This window comes from Euleptes europaea, chromosome 14, assembly GCF_029931775.1.
Source record: "Euleptes europaea isolate rEulEur1 chromosome 14, rEulEur1.hap1, whole genome shotgun sequence".
In the NCBI taxonomy this organism is placed as follows: domain Eukaryota; kingdom Metazoa; phylum Chordata; class Lepidosauria; order Squamata; family Sphaerodactylidae; genus Euleptes; species Euleptes europaea.
In genome coordinates this window covers 57164976-57180881 of record NC_079325.1, presented here as the reverse complement: position 1 = coordinate 57180881, position 15906 = coordinate 57164976, and the positions used below count along the sequence as shown (strand labels likewise).

Below are 15906 nucleotides of genomic sequence, written 5' to 3'. Positions count from 1 at the left end.
TTGGGTGGAGAATTTGAACTTTTTTTAGTAACAAATACACACTAGCTCTCCCCCGTCGCCCAGACAACTCTCTGCAGCAGTCTTGGGGGAGATGGCCAAGCAGCACCGAGGGGTGGGGGTTTGGGATCCTCTGCACCAGGTCAGGGAGGTTGTTTTCAGCCCAGACACAGCCAAGTGGCTCTGGTCAGCAACTATGACCACCAGGCAAGTGTAGGTCAGGGAAGGTCCATCACAGGCTCGAACTTGACTCGCAGTCTGGAGTCACAGCACAACGTTAAATAGGGTGGGATGGCGGGGGGGTGGAGCTCTTGGACACAACGTCTCACAGTGAGAACTCCAGTGAGAGTTGGCCCATCATGGGGAGTCAGAGAGCAAGCTGCAAGTCAGGGAGCCCCAAATGCAGTGAGGCCCAAGCAAGGCACTTGCGGTGTAGACACAACAACCAGGGCCTGCTCATAAGGCAGAGACCACTTGTGCAAGGCACATGTGCAAGGCTGCCAAACCCTCAATTCTTCTAATCTGTCTTCACTGTTGAAGATACAGGGCAGATTCCTTCTCCTGAACAGAGATTTTGGAGAGGGGAGAATGAGGAACTGGGGCAAATAGTGGTGACAAGGCAGGAAGTCCTAGAACGTCTAGACAAACTGCAAACTAACAAATCACAGGGACCAGACGGTATTCATCCTAGAGTTCTTCAAGAACTCAAATGGGAAATTGCTGAACTCCTAACAAGGATATGTAACATGTCCCTTCGATCAGCCTCTGTACCAGAGGACTGGAGAATGGCCAATGTAACACCGATTTATAAAAAAGGTTCCAGGGCCCCCCCAGGAAATTACAGGCCACTTAGCTTAATGTCTGTTCTAGGTAAATTGATGGAAAGCATTATTAAAGATAGAATTGTCAAGCATATAGAAGGGCAAGGTCTGCTGAGCAAAACCCAACATGGCTTCTGTAAGGGTAGGTCCTGTCTCACTAACCTCTTAAGAGTTTTTTGAAAGTGTCAATAAGCATGTGGACAGGAATGAGCCTGTGGACATTGTGTATTTGGATTTACAAAAAGCTTTTCACACAAGATCACAAGGTTGGAAGAGACCACAAGGGCCATCCAGTCCAACCCCCTGCCATGCAGGATCCCACAATCAAAGCACTCCCGACAGATGGCCATTTAGCCTCTGCTTAAAACCTCCAAAGACGGGGACTCCACCACCTTCCGAGGCAGCGCATTCCACCGTCAAACAGCCCTCACCGTCAGAAAGTTCTTCCTAATGTTTAGGTGGAATCGCTTTTCTCTTAGTTTAAATCCATTACTCCATGTCCTAGTCTCTGGAGCAACAGAGAACCTAGTTCCCTCATCAACATGACATCCCTTCAAATATTTAAACATGGCTATCATGTCTCCCCTCAACCTTCTCTTCTCCAGACTAAACAAACCCAGCTTCCTAAGTCTCTCCCCTAGGGCATGGATTCCAGACCTTTGACCGTTCTGGTCGTCCTCCTCTGGACACGCTCCAACTTGTCAACATCCTTCTCAAATTGTGGAGCCCAAAACTGGACACAGTATTCCAAGTGTGGTCTGACCAATGCAGAATACAGTGGTAGTATTACTTCCCTTGATCTAGACACAATACTCCTATTGATGCAGCCCAGAATTGCATTGGCCTTCTTAGTTGCAATATCACACTGTTGACTCATGTTCAGTTTGTGGTCCACTAAGACTCCCAGATCTCTTTCACATGTACTGTTGTCAAGCCAACTATCTCCCATCCTGTACCTGTGCCTTATGTTGTTTCTGCCTAGGTGAAGTACCTTACACTTCTCCCTATTGAAATCCATTTTATTGCTTATGGCCCAGCTCTCCAGTCTATCGAGGTCATTCTGAACTCTGGCCCTGTCCTCTGGGGTATTAACTACAACTTCCAACTTGGTGTCATCTGCAAATTTGATTATCATGTCCTCTATTCCATCATCCAAGTCATTTATAAAAATATTAAATAGTACTGGTCCCAGGACAGACCCCTGTGGCACCCCACTGGTCATTCCTCTCCAGGATGAAGTTGTGCCGTTAATGAGCACCCTTTGGGTTCCTTTGGTCAACCAATTACCAATCCACCTAAGAGTAGCAGTGTCCAGCCCACATTTTACTAGCTTTGTTTCAAGAAGATCATGGGGGACTTTATCAAAGACTTTACTGAAATCAAGGTACACTACATCTACAGCATTCCCTTCATCTACCATAATTGTCACTCTTTCAAAAAAAGATATGAGATTAGTTTGGCATGACCTGATTTTGGGAAACCCATGTTGACTGTCAGTGATCACGGCATTTCTTTCTAAGTGCTTACAGACCGTCTGTTTAATTATCTGCTCTAGTACCTTTCCTGGTATTGATGTCAGGCTGACTGGGCAATAATTGTTTGGGATTTCTTTTTTTCCCTTTTTGAAGATGGGGACCACATTTGCCCTCCTCCAGTCTAATGGAACTTCTCCTGTTCTCCAGGAATTCTCAAAGATTATTGCCAATGGTTCTGAGATCACTTTGGCCCGTTCTTTCAACACTCTTGGATGCAGTTCATCCGGCCCAGGAGACTTGAATTCATTAAGAGTAGCCAGGTATTCCCATACTATGCCAGTGTCTATGCTATGCTGTAATCCGTCTACTGCATCCTCTGCTTCTTTATTCCCTGGTTGAGCACTATTTCCCTTTTGGGAGAAGACTGAGACAAAGAAGGTGTTAAGTAATTCTGCCTTTTCTGCCTCCCCTGTTAGTAATTCACCATCCTCTTCACGTAATGACCCCATCATTACCTTGATCTTCCTTTTGCTCTGGACATAACAAAAAAAAAAAAAACCCTTTTTTATTGTTTTTAACTTCCCTGGCAAGCAGGAGCTCATTCTGCACTTTAGCCTTCCTGACTTTCTCCCTGCATGTGTTGGCTACTTGTTTGAATTCCTCTTTGTTGATTTCCCCCTTTTTCTATTTCTTGTACATGCCCTTTTTAAATCCTATCTCAACCAAAAGTTCTTTAGACATCCACCCTGGTTTCTTCAAACCTCTACCATTTTTTCTCCTCATTGGAACTGATTGCAATTGCGCCTTCAATATCTCGCTTTTAAGAAATTCCCATCCTTCATGCACTCCCTTCTCATTCAGTATTCTTACCCACAGGATCACACCGTGACAAAGTCCCCCACCAAAGACTGCTAAGCAAACTTCATAGTCATGGGATAAGAGGACAAGTCCTCTTATGGATTGAGAGCTGGCTGAAAAATAGGAAGCAGAGAGTAGGAATCAATGGTCAGTTCTCCCAATGGAGGGATGTGAGCAGTGGGGTCCCTCAGGGATCTGTGTTGGGACCGGTGCTTTTCAACCTGTTCATCGATAACCTGGAGTTGGGATTGAACAGCGAAGTAGCCAAGTTTGCAGATGACACAAAATTATTTAGGGTGGTTAAAACAAAATTGGACTGTGAAGAGCTCCCAAAGGATCTCTACAAACTGGAAGAATGGGCATTAAAATGGCAGATGAGATTCAATGTGAGCAAGTGTAAAGTGATGGATATTGGGGCAAAAAATCCCAACTTCACATATACACTGGTGGGATCTGTGCTGGCAGCGACAGACCAAGAAAGGGATCTCGGGGTGGTAGTGGATGGCTCGATGAAGATGTCAACCCCGTGTGCGGCTGCTGTAAAAAAGGCAAATCCCATGCTGGCCATAATTAGGCGAGGAATAGAGAATAAAACTGCTGATATCATACTGCCCTTGTACAAATCTATGGTGAGACCACACTTGGAAAACTGTGTACAGTTCTGGTCACAACACCTAAAAAAGGATATTACAGAGCTTGAGAAGGTGCAGAAAAGAGCAACCAAAATGATTAGGGGACTAGAGCAACTGCCCTATGAGGAGCGGTTAAAACGCTTAGGGTTGTTTATCTTGGAAAGAAGGCGGCTGAGGGGAGACATGATAGAGGTCTATAAAATTATGCATGGTTTGGAGAGAGTGGACAGGGAGAAGTTTTTCTCCCTCTCCCATAATACTAGAACACGGGGTCATCTGATGAAGCTGGAGGGTGAGAGATTCAAAACAGATAAAAGGAAGTATTTTTTTCACACAACCCATAGTTAAATTGCGGAACTCCCTGCCCCAAAATGTGGTGATGGCTGCCAACTTGGAAGGCTTTAAGAGGGGAGTGGACATGTTCATGGAGGAAAGGGGTATTCATGGCTACTAGTTAAAATGAATACTGGTCATGATGCATATTTATTCTCTCCAGGATCAGAGGAGCATGCCTATTATTTTGGGTGCTGTGGAACACAGGCAGGATGGTGCTGCAGCAGTCGCCTTGTTTGGGGGCTTCCTAGAGGCACCTGGTTAGCCACTGTGTGAGTAGACTGCTGGACTTGATGGGCCTTGGTCTGATCCAGCAGGGCTTTTCTTATGTTCTTATGTAAACCCGTTCCAAGAGCACTGAAAAGAGCTGCTATTTCTGCTGGGCCCCAGATCAGTTTCCGGACGTTGCCTCACATTATTATTATTACTACTGAGTGCCTTGATTGAAATGCTACAAAAAAAAATGAAAGCTCCATTCTGGACTAGCTTGAAAATATGGCGTCTGCATCGCTCACAGGAGACAACCCCTTAGTTCACTGAAGCGCCGCTTTCAAACCTGGGGGTGGGGGGGCGAAATGGACCACCCAGGACAGACACAAGGAAAATGCTTCTTTACTCAACAAGTAATTAAACTGTGCAATTCACAGCCCATGGAAGTGGTGATGGTCACAAGCATAATGACTTTGAAAGGGGGTTAGATAGCTGAATGGAGAAGAGGTCCAATCAACGGCTACCCACCACAGTGACTAAAAGGAAGCTCCATCAACAGAGACAGAAAACCTCTGAATCCCAGTGCTAGGAGGCAACATCAGGAGAAGGCCTCAACCTCTGTGCTGTTTGCATAATGTCCAGGGCAAGTCTTTGGACACTGGGTGGGACAGGATGCTGGACTAGATGGACCGTCACTGGTCTGATCCAGCCATAAGCAATCAAGGTAATAGAGGAAGGCATTACATGAGGCTATGGACTTCCAAGTCCAAATGGATGTGGGAGGGGGTTCTGAAGACTAACTGAGAATTACCCTAACCCTGAAGTCTTCCGCAACTCTCAAGGAGGCTTCATACTTAGAGAATGGCTGTAACAGGTAAATATAGCCCATGGGTTCACAGGCAGTTTACCTCTGATAACAGATGCTGAAAAACAGCAGCGCTGGGTGCTTGTGAGATTCCCAGAGCTGGCTGGCTGGCCACGGTCAGAGACCAAACACAGGCATTTGCAATGGACTGTTAACATTTGCTTGACATAATTCTTTTTTGAAAGTTGCTTATTTTGCATTAATTCTTCTACTGCTGTATCAACATATTACACAAAATACCTTGACAGGCACTGCCCTGGATTTGCAAGGATGAATTTCAGACACACAATGACTATATTCCCCACCCCCCGAACAAAGCTGAGATTCCCAGGATGCTGAATGCCAACTTCTACATGTTAACAGTACAGTCAGGAATCCAATTCTGCCCAAATCCTCCCAAGACAGATGACATGGACAGCCAGTCTTACCATCAGTCTGCTTTGCAGCCCAGAGCTCTCCTCCCTGGCGCAGGGGTGAGCGAGGAATACTTCTGAGACTCATGCAGCAAACCCCAAGCCAGAGAGAAATAGTGCTGGCTTACTTTCTGCTGTACTCCAGAGCCCCCACTGCAGGTATGGCAACTGCCCCCTCACCAGGTCTAGGTGACACATGCAGCCCCCAGAGTTCCACCCAGGGTGGTTTTGCAGACTGAGCAAGGTGGTCCTCAGGGACAGGCTAAGCTGTGTTCGGGACAGCCCACCTCTGCTTCACGGCCACCCAGAGCCCTCTCACTGGAGAATTCAAAGCACCACTGATGAGTGAGCTTTATGATGGGGGGAGGTGGGAAACATGGACATACTTTCACAGTGCTGAGATCCATCGGGTGCTTGATAATGTCATGGTAGTCATGCAGTTCCAGGGCCTCGGCATCCACGGGTTTGTAGAAGGGCCAGGCGTAAGCAGCGTGCTTCTTGGACAGCATCTCCTTAAGGATGCTGTCACAGTACTTCAGATGTTCTGAGAGCTTGCCTTTCTTGCCTGCGTGCTGGGGGACCTCTCCGTCTTCCAGGTCTTTCTTTGGTGGTTTGATGGGCCGGCCCCCACTCTCCCGCCGAGCCACTACTTTCGCCTGCTTGGGGTCCAAGAGCGGGGTGGGCGACTCGCTCCGGCTGGCAGTGATGGCCGACGTGGTGGGTGTGGTTGTGTCTGCTTTCCGCTTCACCCCCTTCTTCTGAAATTCACAAACAACAAATACAAATGGAAGAAATTTGGTGGCTTTCTCATTGAAGCGCTACTAGAGGCTGTTCTTAGGTGATAGCTGGGGACTGTGTGAATTCCATGCAAACACAGAAAAACAACAGGAGGTACAGAATTCGGCTTTCCAAGAATATCATCTGTCAATTTTATTAAAAAACAAAAGCAAACTCCTAGCCCATATAATTGCAAATGGGTCAGGCAATTTCAAATGCAGAATAAAATTTCTAGGGATCAGGAGGCAGCCTTCCTTAGGACTACTAGAAGCAGATTAAAGTGTACAAAATGAAGTTTAAACATGTAAATGTGCTTAGTTTACAGGTCACAGAATTCTGGTTATTCTAGCACAAAATGCTCATTCTACTTGCCTTTTTAGGGCACACATCCCAACCCAGCCCATATCTTCGTCCTGGTTCACATATTTAAAAATCCCACACAAATCAAGCAGGTTGGTTGCTGTAGCCGCATGAGGGGGAAAAAATACGCCACAACAAACCCTCACTCACGTACCAGCCCTCAAAAAGTGGTAGTGGGGGGAGAAAGCCTGTGACCTCTTGGAGGCCACAAAGATGCTGCTCTACACGGGGAATTTTTCAAGCATGAATGAGGTGATATGAGGGGTCTCTTCATAAGTCAGGCAAAGGAAGGCCTTAACTCAAGCCATGACTCACAGGCCCTAGTCCCAGAATGTGTATCTTATGCCAGAACCCAGCTGTGAAACATCTGAAGAAGAGAGTGCCTTTGGACACATACAGAGAAATGCTTACTGAGGACCCTTCAAGGGAGTCCAGGCTCAGGCTACCATCTTGCTAAGGAACTCAGAGATCATTAAGTTACAAAACAGGCAGAAATCAACAGGGGAAGCACCTTCTCTCCTGGATCTCAAAAACTGAAAATAAAAGCTGTGGCTCTGGCAAACCACAGACCTTCATGTCTGGTGACAATAGAGATGACAGAAGTAACACACCTCCTCAAGGTGCACCAGAGGAGGGGCGTTAATGACCATGCTGCCCCCTTCCTCATATGGACCGTGAGTGCTCAATTATGTGTACGTGGGGTCCTCGTGAGTCCAGGGGTCAGTCTACATATTTCTTCTCAAGAGGGCTACTAAGATATGATATGCAAAGTCTCAGAAATGAATGGAGGAAGGAACTAGATTACCCTATTTTGCCAAAGCTCTGAATTTTATACTTGTTTTTTTCATGGACCTTAAGCTGCGACTCATTCAGCAAAAAAGTATATTTAGGATACACCGGACACCATAGCGCCTTTTTAGTAAAGGAATAAGTGCCCAATTGCTGGCATTGAAATTTACAGGACATATTTTTTAATATGCTTTGGGCCTGTCCAGTTATTCAGACTTTTGGGGAGAAAGGCATTACTCATATCAATTTTGTATTAAAATATTCATGGATCTTTGAGGATGATTTTATGTACTTTTAAACTATTGCCCGTCTCCTGGAGACTTACTGATGGTCACCACAAATGGACCCTCCATGCCCTTACTGTTGCAAAAGGTCTTAAGATTACCACACTGGAGAGATAAATGCCACATCCAGTAATCCAATGGATTGAAGACTTTACAACCTTATCGACTTACAAATGCATGGCATTTATATGACAATTGTGCATGGACATATTTTTAGATATTTGGAAACCTTTGACAGATGCTTATCTGTAGACTTGCCGCCACTGCTGTTATATTTTTTATTCCTTTCTGGTTGGGGGTTGCAATTTAAAAAATAAATAAAAGTGGGCTACTAAGAAACCAAATTCATGCCAAATCTGATCACGGCCAACAACCTGAGAGGACTTATCAGGGGTTTTTCAGGGGCAGACAGGCTAAAGCAAAGCAGCTCACAGCTGAGATTCATACACCCCCCATTGCCTCCACACCATGCCTCACTGTGTGCTCTGCTCTTTTGAAGAACGAACCCCAAACTCTTCAGGCGCAGCTCTGCTCGATTACCTTGACAATAGGTGGTGTTGGAGGAACTACTGGCATGATGGGAGCGGCAGGAGGTGGAGGTGGAGGGGGTGCAGCAGCAGGGGGAGCGGCGATGGGGGCGACGTTTGCAGTGATGGTTGGCACAGGCGTGGCGGCAATGACTGGCGTCTGCGAGACCGAGGGAGGAACGCTCTGGAAGGGGGCCGGCGGGGACACAGAAGACACAGCCGCAGCGTGCTGCGCTCCTGTTTGAAGAGACAGACAGGTTAAACCCAACAAGCGGCAAAGCCAAGCACTTGCTTGGGATATACCAAGATGCCCCTCCCTACCCCCCTTTCGTTTTTTTATGAAGGCATTTTGCCATTTTCATTGGTGGTTGTTACGTACACTGTTCATTATACCAACAATGCAAAAATAACATTAGAAACAACATCAATTTCACAGGGAACCGGAGGGGGGGGGGGGCAAGGAAACACCAAACGGTATGGAAATACAGGCCTGTGGGCTGGATTTGCCCGAGAGAGAAGCAAAAACGAAGCAGGGGCTTTTGAGTCGTAAACAGTGAGGCTGACAACCCTGGCAGAGTTCCTATCTCTGCCTTTCCCTCTGAGAAAATTAAAACCAGATCCCGCCCAGGCCTCGTGTCCCTCCCTCCATTAGGGGAGATGTTCTGAACTCTTGTCAAGCAGGCAGGATCCCTCCAAATCCCTCTAAAGAAGTAACCAGCCCACAACCTTTTTAGCAGATCACCTCCCCCATACCTAAGCTAGCCATCTCTGACCTAACCTTATTTTTTAAAAAGAGCCTTTCTATAAAGCTTCCCGGACTAGACCAAAGTATTATTTGCCATTGACCGCCAGGTGTGTTGCTAATATCATGCCCAGTTTATGTAGCCACCATTGGAAAGAAAGGGACAGGAGGCGGGTTGTCCACACGGAGCATGGCTTCCTGTCTCATCCCTTGGCTGATCTCACTGCTACCTGCTACCACTGGCTCTCTGACCCCAACCTCTAGCCCCTCCTATTATTATATTATTATTTTGTGACTTTTAAACATCTGGTTTCCATGATCACCAAAACAGCATTCTGCCCAAGACAAGTATTTTGCTTTAAAGCTTATTGAGGGAGGAGGGAATCTGAAGACGCATCTAAATCCAATACTTTTTACTGCACCACATAACTGTCCCTGCCTGGAAGGTTAAGCTCTCAAAGATGAACAGCTCAGCAACAAGTGCTGTGTATTCCTTTTTTGAAAAAATTGCATATATTCCTGCTCCTCAGGGGCACTAAGGAACTTGAGGAGATCTTCAGTGGATCAGACTGCAGGCCAATCTAATTAAGCATCCTGTTTCCCACAGGAGCCAACCAGTTGTTCTGGAAGACCCACAAGCAAAGACACAATGCCATTCTCTGATGTTGCCTCTTGCAGATGCATTCAGAGGTACACTACCTCTGATTGTGGAGGTTCCATTTAACCATCACAGTTCATAGTCACTGAAGGACCCATCCTCGATGACTCTGTCTAATCCACATCCAAGCAAGTGACACTAACAAAGAACGTGTCTGTCCCATTTAAGGTTCTATGCCTCTCGTCTCCTGGGGATTAGATCCAAACAGTTTATTTGAAATGTGCACACTTTGACAGAGTAGAACTGCCAGGGAGGGAACCGTCCACCCCTTTGCCTTGCTCCTTTAACCCATTTTCCCCTCAGTACCAAAGACTAGACACTGGAGATTTTTTTATGTCCCATAAGAATGGACTTATGTGATCTCACAATATAATGAACACGGCACACAATCACCCTTCTGCTGGTGTGCGGAGAGGGGAAAAAACTTCTTCCTATACAAGTTTCAGAGGGCAGGCCGCACTGGTCTGCAGTAGAGTCCAATAGCACCTTAGAGACCAACAAGATTTTCGGGGTGTGAGCTTCCAAGAGTCAAAGTTCCCTGTCAGATCTTGAAAGCCCGTATGGTGTAGTGGGTAAGCGTGTCAGACAGTATCTGGGAGACTCAGATTCAAATCCCCACTCATGCCACAGAAGCTCACTGGGTAACCTTGGGCCAGTCACACTCTCTTAGCCTAACCTAGCTCACATGGTTGTTGTGAGGATAAAATGGAGGAGAATGATGTCAGCCACCCTTGGGTTCTCATTGGGAAGAAAGGTGGGGTATAAATGAATTTATTAAATAGGGAATAAATATAACTCTTCTTGGTCACTAAGGTGCTACTGGACTATATCAGCTATTCTTTCTATACACTCTCAACCCCAAGCACAATTTTATTAGCCTCTAAAATGTCTCATCCTTGGGTCTTCTTTCTTCTAGACAGAAAAGTCCCAAACACGCTAGCCTTTCCTGTGACATGTTATATGTATATTATGCGTTTCTTTGATCACAGCAAAGGGTGCAGATTCCAAATCCCAACAATATTGGTTGCAGAATATATCACTGAGTGAATCTTATGTTTTATTTGCTTTATTAAATCAAGTTTTTTACTGATTTAAAAACTGTTTCATTGGCAATTAGCATAGAGAACTCATATTATTTGCAATTAGCTGAGGGAACCCATACAAACCCATACACATACATAAACATACACACACTATATATATATGTATAACAATCACATTATAAAATCAACTTCTATGCAGCATTATCACCAGAAATCAAAGTCAGCAGCACACCAAAGTCAGCTCTCATTAGGTAATAAATGCCTCAGTCAATTGTCTTCTAAGCTTTTAACAACAATCAAATCTCAGGTTCTGTGCAGCCCAGCAGTAGTCTAGTGGTTGCAATGAAAAGCGGCCACTGGCCAGATGTTCTGTGGGATTGCTAAGAAACTGACTTTTGAGAATCTTTGTAAGCAGGAGGGGTCATGGGGAAGAAGGCTCTCTCCTTCAAGCATATTTGGACAATGCCATTAAGAGCTTCAAAGGTAATCTACTAGCACCTGAATGTAGCCCACAAGCAAACTGACAGTCAATACTATTTATGGGGTGCAGATATAATAATCTCTCTATGGCTCACACCCTAAACGAATCTGGCTGCTGCTTTCTGCAGTAAGGCTGCTTCAACATGGAGGGGTTTTTTTTTGAGGGGGGAGGTTGAGCACCCACACAAGGCCATCCCCTTATTACCCACCTTCTGCATTCCACCCTTTTTACTGAGATCTTTCCCAAAGCAGCCTTGCTATGAACACTTTGGAAATACTACAGCCCTCACCAGTCTGCATCCTATGTGAAGGTAGGATTTCTCAAGGGCCCACCTGCACTGGCTCCCTTTCCCTTCCTCACTCTGCACCACCCAGGTACTGTTTTGCTTTGCCAACGAAGGGCTTTTTAAAAAACTGGCAACTGGCATATTGTTGTAGTATTACAGTGATCTACCTACTGGGTTTTCTGAATTCTCAGGTACCATTTCCCCCCTGAAACAGTAAATCTCTAGCCCAGTGGTACTCACTGCACATCTCACATAGAGCCACACTCGCCATTATCATCAACCAAAAGAGACACATGACTACTGTATGCCACCCCTCCCAGGCTTCTCGCTGCGGGAACCCACTCCAGCCAGCCAGCAGTTCTGTGAAGCCTCTCTTTGCAGGGAGCCTGTGCATGCTCTGCTTCCCTCTCTCCTCAGCATGAGGCATAACAGCTCAAGAAAGAGACTGAGACTGCCAAGAAGCTTGGCAAAAAGCAGCCTGGCCATGGAAAAGGGAGGAGACCCACCACCTCTCCACTGTAGCTGGCTTGATCTTCTTGCAGGTGGCTGTCATGACGGGTGGTTCTACTCCCTCTCCTCTGCAGCCAGCTTACTCTCCCCTCCCAGAAGCTGCCTGGGTGCTGGCATGAGAGCACAGAGGCTGCAGAGAAGGGTAGGGGTTGTTGTTGAAGAGGATGGACCCTTTATAATAATAGGGCATTATGCAGTTCCCTGGCACAAGCCACCTCAGCTCTGGGAAGCTCACAAGTTCCCCATACCCCAGCCAGTGGTGGCTGTTTCAAAGTGGGAATCATTTGCAAACCACAAGCCTAATTGGCAATGCCCTTCCTGTGAATGTGGCAGGTAATACACTGTGGAACGGTGCTAAGAAGAGCCATGGGTGGCATGCCAAAGAGCCACACATGGTTCCCAAGCCACTGTGTATCAATGTGCTAGCCCTTTTCAGTGCAGAAACAGGACTTTTCCCTTATACCTTCACAATAAAAGGGACCAAAGTTTTTTTGTTTTTTTAATGACAGCTGAGAATTCAGAAGCCCTAGTTGATAGATCATTATAATGCTACAGTGATACAGCGATTGCTGAAAAACTAAATGAATTCTTCTCATCTGTCTTCACTGTTGAAGATACAGGGCAGATTCCTTCTCCTGAACAGAGATTTTGGAGAGGGGAAAACGAGGAACTGAGGCAAATAGTGGTAACAAGGCAGGAAGTCCTAGAACGTCTAGACAAACTGCACACTAACAAGTCACAGGGAGCAGACGGTATTCATCCTAGAGTTCAAGAACTCAAATGGGAAATCGCTAAACTTCTAACAAAGATATGTAATATGTCCCTTCGATCAGCCTCTGTCCCAGAGGACTGGAGAATGGCCAATGTAACACCCATTTATAAAAAAGGTTCCAGGGGGGACCCAGGAAATTACTGGCCAGTTAGCTTAATGTCTGTTCCAGGTAAATTGAAGGAAAGCATTATTAAAGATAAAATTGTCAAGCATATAGAAGGGGAAGCAAAGCCCAACATGGCTTCTGTAAAGGTAGGTCCTGTCTCACTAACCTATTAGAGTTTTTTGAACGCGTCAATAAGAATGTGGATAGGAATGAGCCTGTGGACATTGTGTATTTGGATTTCCAAAAAGCTTTTGACAAAGTCCCCCACCAAAGACTGCTAAGCAAACTTCATAGTCATGGGATAAGAGGACAAGTCCTTTTAGGATTGAGAGCTGGCTGAAAAATAGGAAGCAGAGAGTAGGAATCAATGGTCAGTTCTCACAATGGCGGGATGTGAGCAGTGGGGTGCCTCAGGGATCTGTGTTGGGACCAGTGCTTTTCAACCTGTTCATCAATGACCTGGAATTGGGGTTAAACAGTGAAGTAGCCAAGTTTGCAGATGACACCAAATTATTTAGGGTGGTTAAAACAAAATTGGACTATGAAGAGCTCCAGAAGGATCTCTACGTACTGGAAGAATGGGCATTAAAATGGCAGATGAGATTCAATGTGAGCAAGCGTAAAGTGATGCCTATTGGGGCAAAAAATTCCATCTTCACATATACACTGATGCCATCTGTGCTGGCAGTGACAGACTAGGAAAGGGATCTCGGGGTGGTAGTGGATAGCTCAATGAAGATGTCAACCCCGTGTGCGGCTGCTGTAAAAAAGGCAAATTCCATGCTGGCCATAATTAGATGAGGAATAGAGAATAAAACTGCTGATATCATACTGCCCTTGTACAAATCTATGGTGAGACCATCACCATGTGGAGGTAGCCTAGTTATAGCTTCTGAACTGCCCTCAAGGGCAGTACGACGTTGAGTGCATTACAGTAATCCAATCAGGAGGTTACCTCAGCAAGCACCACAGAGGCTAAGTCCTTTTGGCCTTGGAAGCACGAGAGCACATGCAGCTGAGGGAAGAAAACTGATCTGTAATGATATCTGTGTCTGAGGGAGGAGCGTGTGTATGTGTGTGTGTGCGCGAGCGCATGCGCACATGTGTGTGATTTGGTACTTTTCCTACGATAAGCAGAGCTCAATAAATTATGCAAATGAGCTGCAACATGTACATTTTGTTCAATGTGTATAATGGATAGATTGCACATTTGGCTTTTCTTGCTCTCCATTTTGGTTTAGAAGCTGAGGCGGAACAGAGTCCTGAATTCCAGAGACGGCCCCCTGACCTGCATTATGCGCGCTGGCAGCTGACTTCCGGGCTTTGCCTTTTGGAACAGGAGGTAACAATTCAACTTCCTCTTGAGGCATCTGGGCCACTTTCTGAAGGAAGATCTTCTCCAGAGCTTGAGCCATGAGGACGATGTCATCGGTGGGCTGGACAGAGGAAGGGAAGAAGGTGGAAGGAAGCACTGGTCATCCAGGGGTGTGTACAGAAATCCCACACACACACACACACATCTTCACACTCCTCACCAGCATCTCAGCACCTGCACTGCTCACGGAAGGCAGACAATTCAAAAGGCATCCTTCCTTATCCTAACTAACATGGGAACCATTTCAGAGGGGCCTGCACAGAGGACCTGTAAGGCAGATGGCTGCTGTTCCACTTCTCTCTTAGCAGCACCCCAAATCCTGTGCTGGAACAGCCCTCTTACCTCACCGTCCTGGTAGTTAGCTCTGCCATCAAGTGGAAAAATTCATCCTAGCTCCTGATGAAAGCTTGCACGCAGATCAGAATGACTGCAGTCAAGCAAGTAAGGAACCATGTGCCAAATGGGGTCCTTTTCCAGCAAGAGAATCAGGGATGAAAGTAACATTCTGAAATATCTGAATTCCAAAATGTACATTACAGACACTTCATCTTTACGCTCAAAATATGAATGACAGTTTCACTCCTCAGTAGCAAATGAGTAGTTCGAGGCTCCCAGAGACAGCATTTCACTGGCATTTACAATTTGAACACAGATGTTCCAGTCTTTGGTAAAGAAGAGACAAATTCCAGACCCAGCGATTCACATTTCAGAATTCTGCATTTTTTAACCTTAACTCAAAAGTTTGTCATCATTAACTGTTTCAGGAGCCAAATTTTAACTTTACAAAGGACAAAAAATAAGATTTAAAAAATCAGTATCAGTCTGAATATCAGCAAAATATTATGCTTAATACAACTTCCACATTCTCAGTGGCCATGCTAGTATCTCCAACAACATCATCAGCCCAAGGTAAAGCAAGAGACAGTAGAGTACAATGGTTAAGAGACAGTGAGTCTTGAGGAAGTAACCAGTTCAAATTTTACCTCAGCCACAAACTCACTAAGTGCCCTGAATCAAACCATTCTCTCTCTCAGCCCCTTAGAATCATAGGGACCACCAGGGTCATCAAGTCCAATCCTCTGCACAATGGAAAGGACCACCAGGGTCATCAAGTCCAACCCCCTGCACAATGCAGGAAATTCACAACCACCTCCCCCACACACCTAGTGACCAGAAGATGGCCAAGATTCAACTTCCTCTTGAGGCATCTGGGCCACATTCCTTACTTGCTTGACTGCAGTCATTCTGATCTGCGTGCAAGCTCTCATCATCTGCCATCTAACCTCTTCTTAAAAACCTCCAGGGAAGGAGAGCTTACCACCTCCTTACCTGCAACGTTTATTTATGTCAGATACTTTTATCTTACTTTCTCAGGAAAAGTTTACTCTCAAAGTTGCTAATAAAAACAGAAATTAAAACAATGATCAAATAATCAACAAAATCTATTTGTACGCGGCAAATTTAGTTTAGGAAAAAACTGGCCTACATCACAGGGCAGTCAGTCATAAGGCTGAATGAAATGATATACGCAAAGCACCTTGAACACTTGACAATACAAGTTGAGTATCCTTATCCAAAATGCTTGGGACCAG

The 15906-nt window shown here is 45.6% G+C and overlaps 1 protein-coding gene across 4 annotated transcripts in view; it reads right to left on the bottom strand.

The window, feature by feature from the left end:
• The window catches only part of BRD3 (bromodomain containing 3), a 45472-nt gene that overhangs the window by 18565 nt on the left and 11001 nt on the right, over positions 1-15906 (bottom strand). For all 4 annotated transcript variants that reach the window (XM_056860962.1, XM_056860964.1, XM_056860965.1 and 1 more), the window contains exons 3-5: positions 14228-14375; positions 8355-8578; positions 5991-6362 (exon numbers count right to left, since the gene is read on the bottom strand). In XM_056860962.1, coding sequence (XP_056716940.1) covers positions 5991-6362; positions 8355-8578; positions 14228-14375 — 744 coding nt within the window. The remainder of the gene's footprint in view (positions 1-5990; positions 6363-8354; positions 8579-14227; positions 14376-15906) is intronic.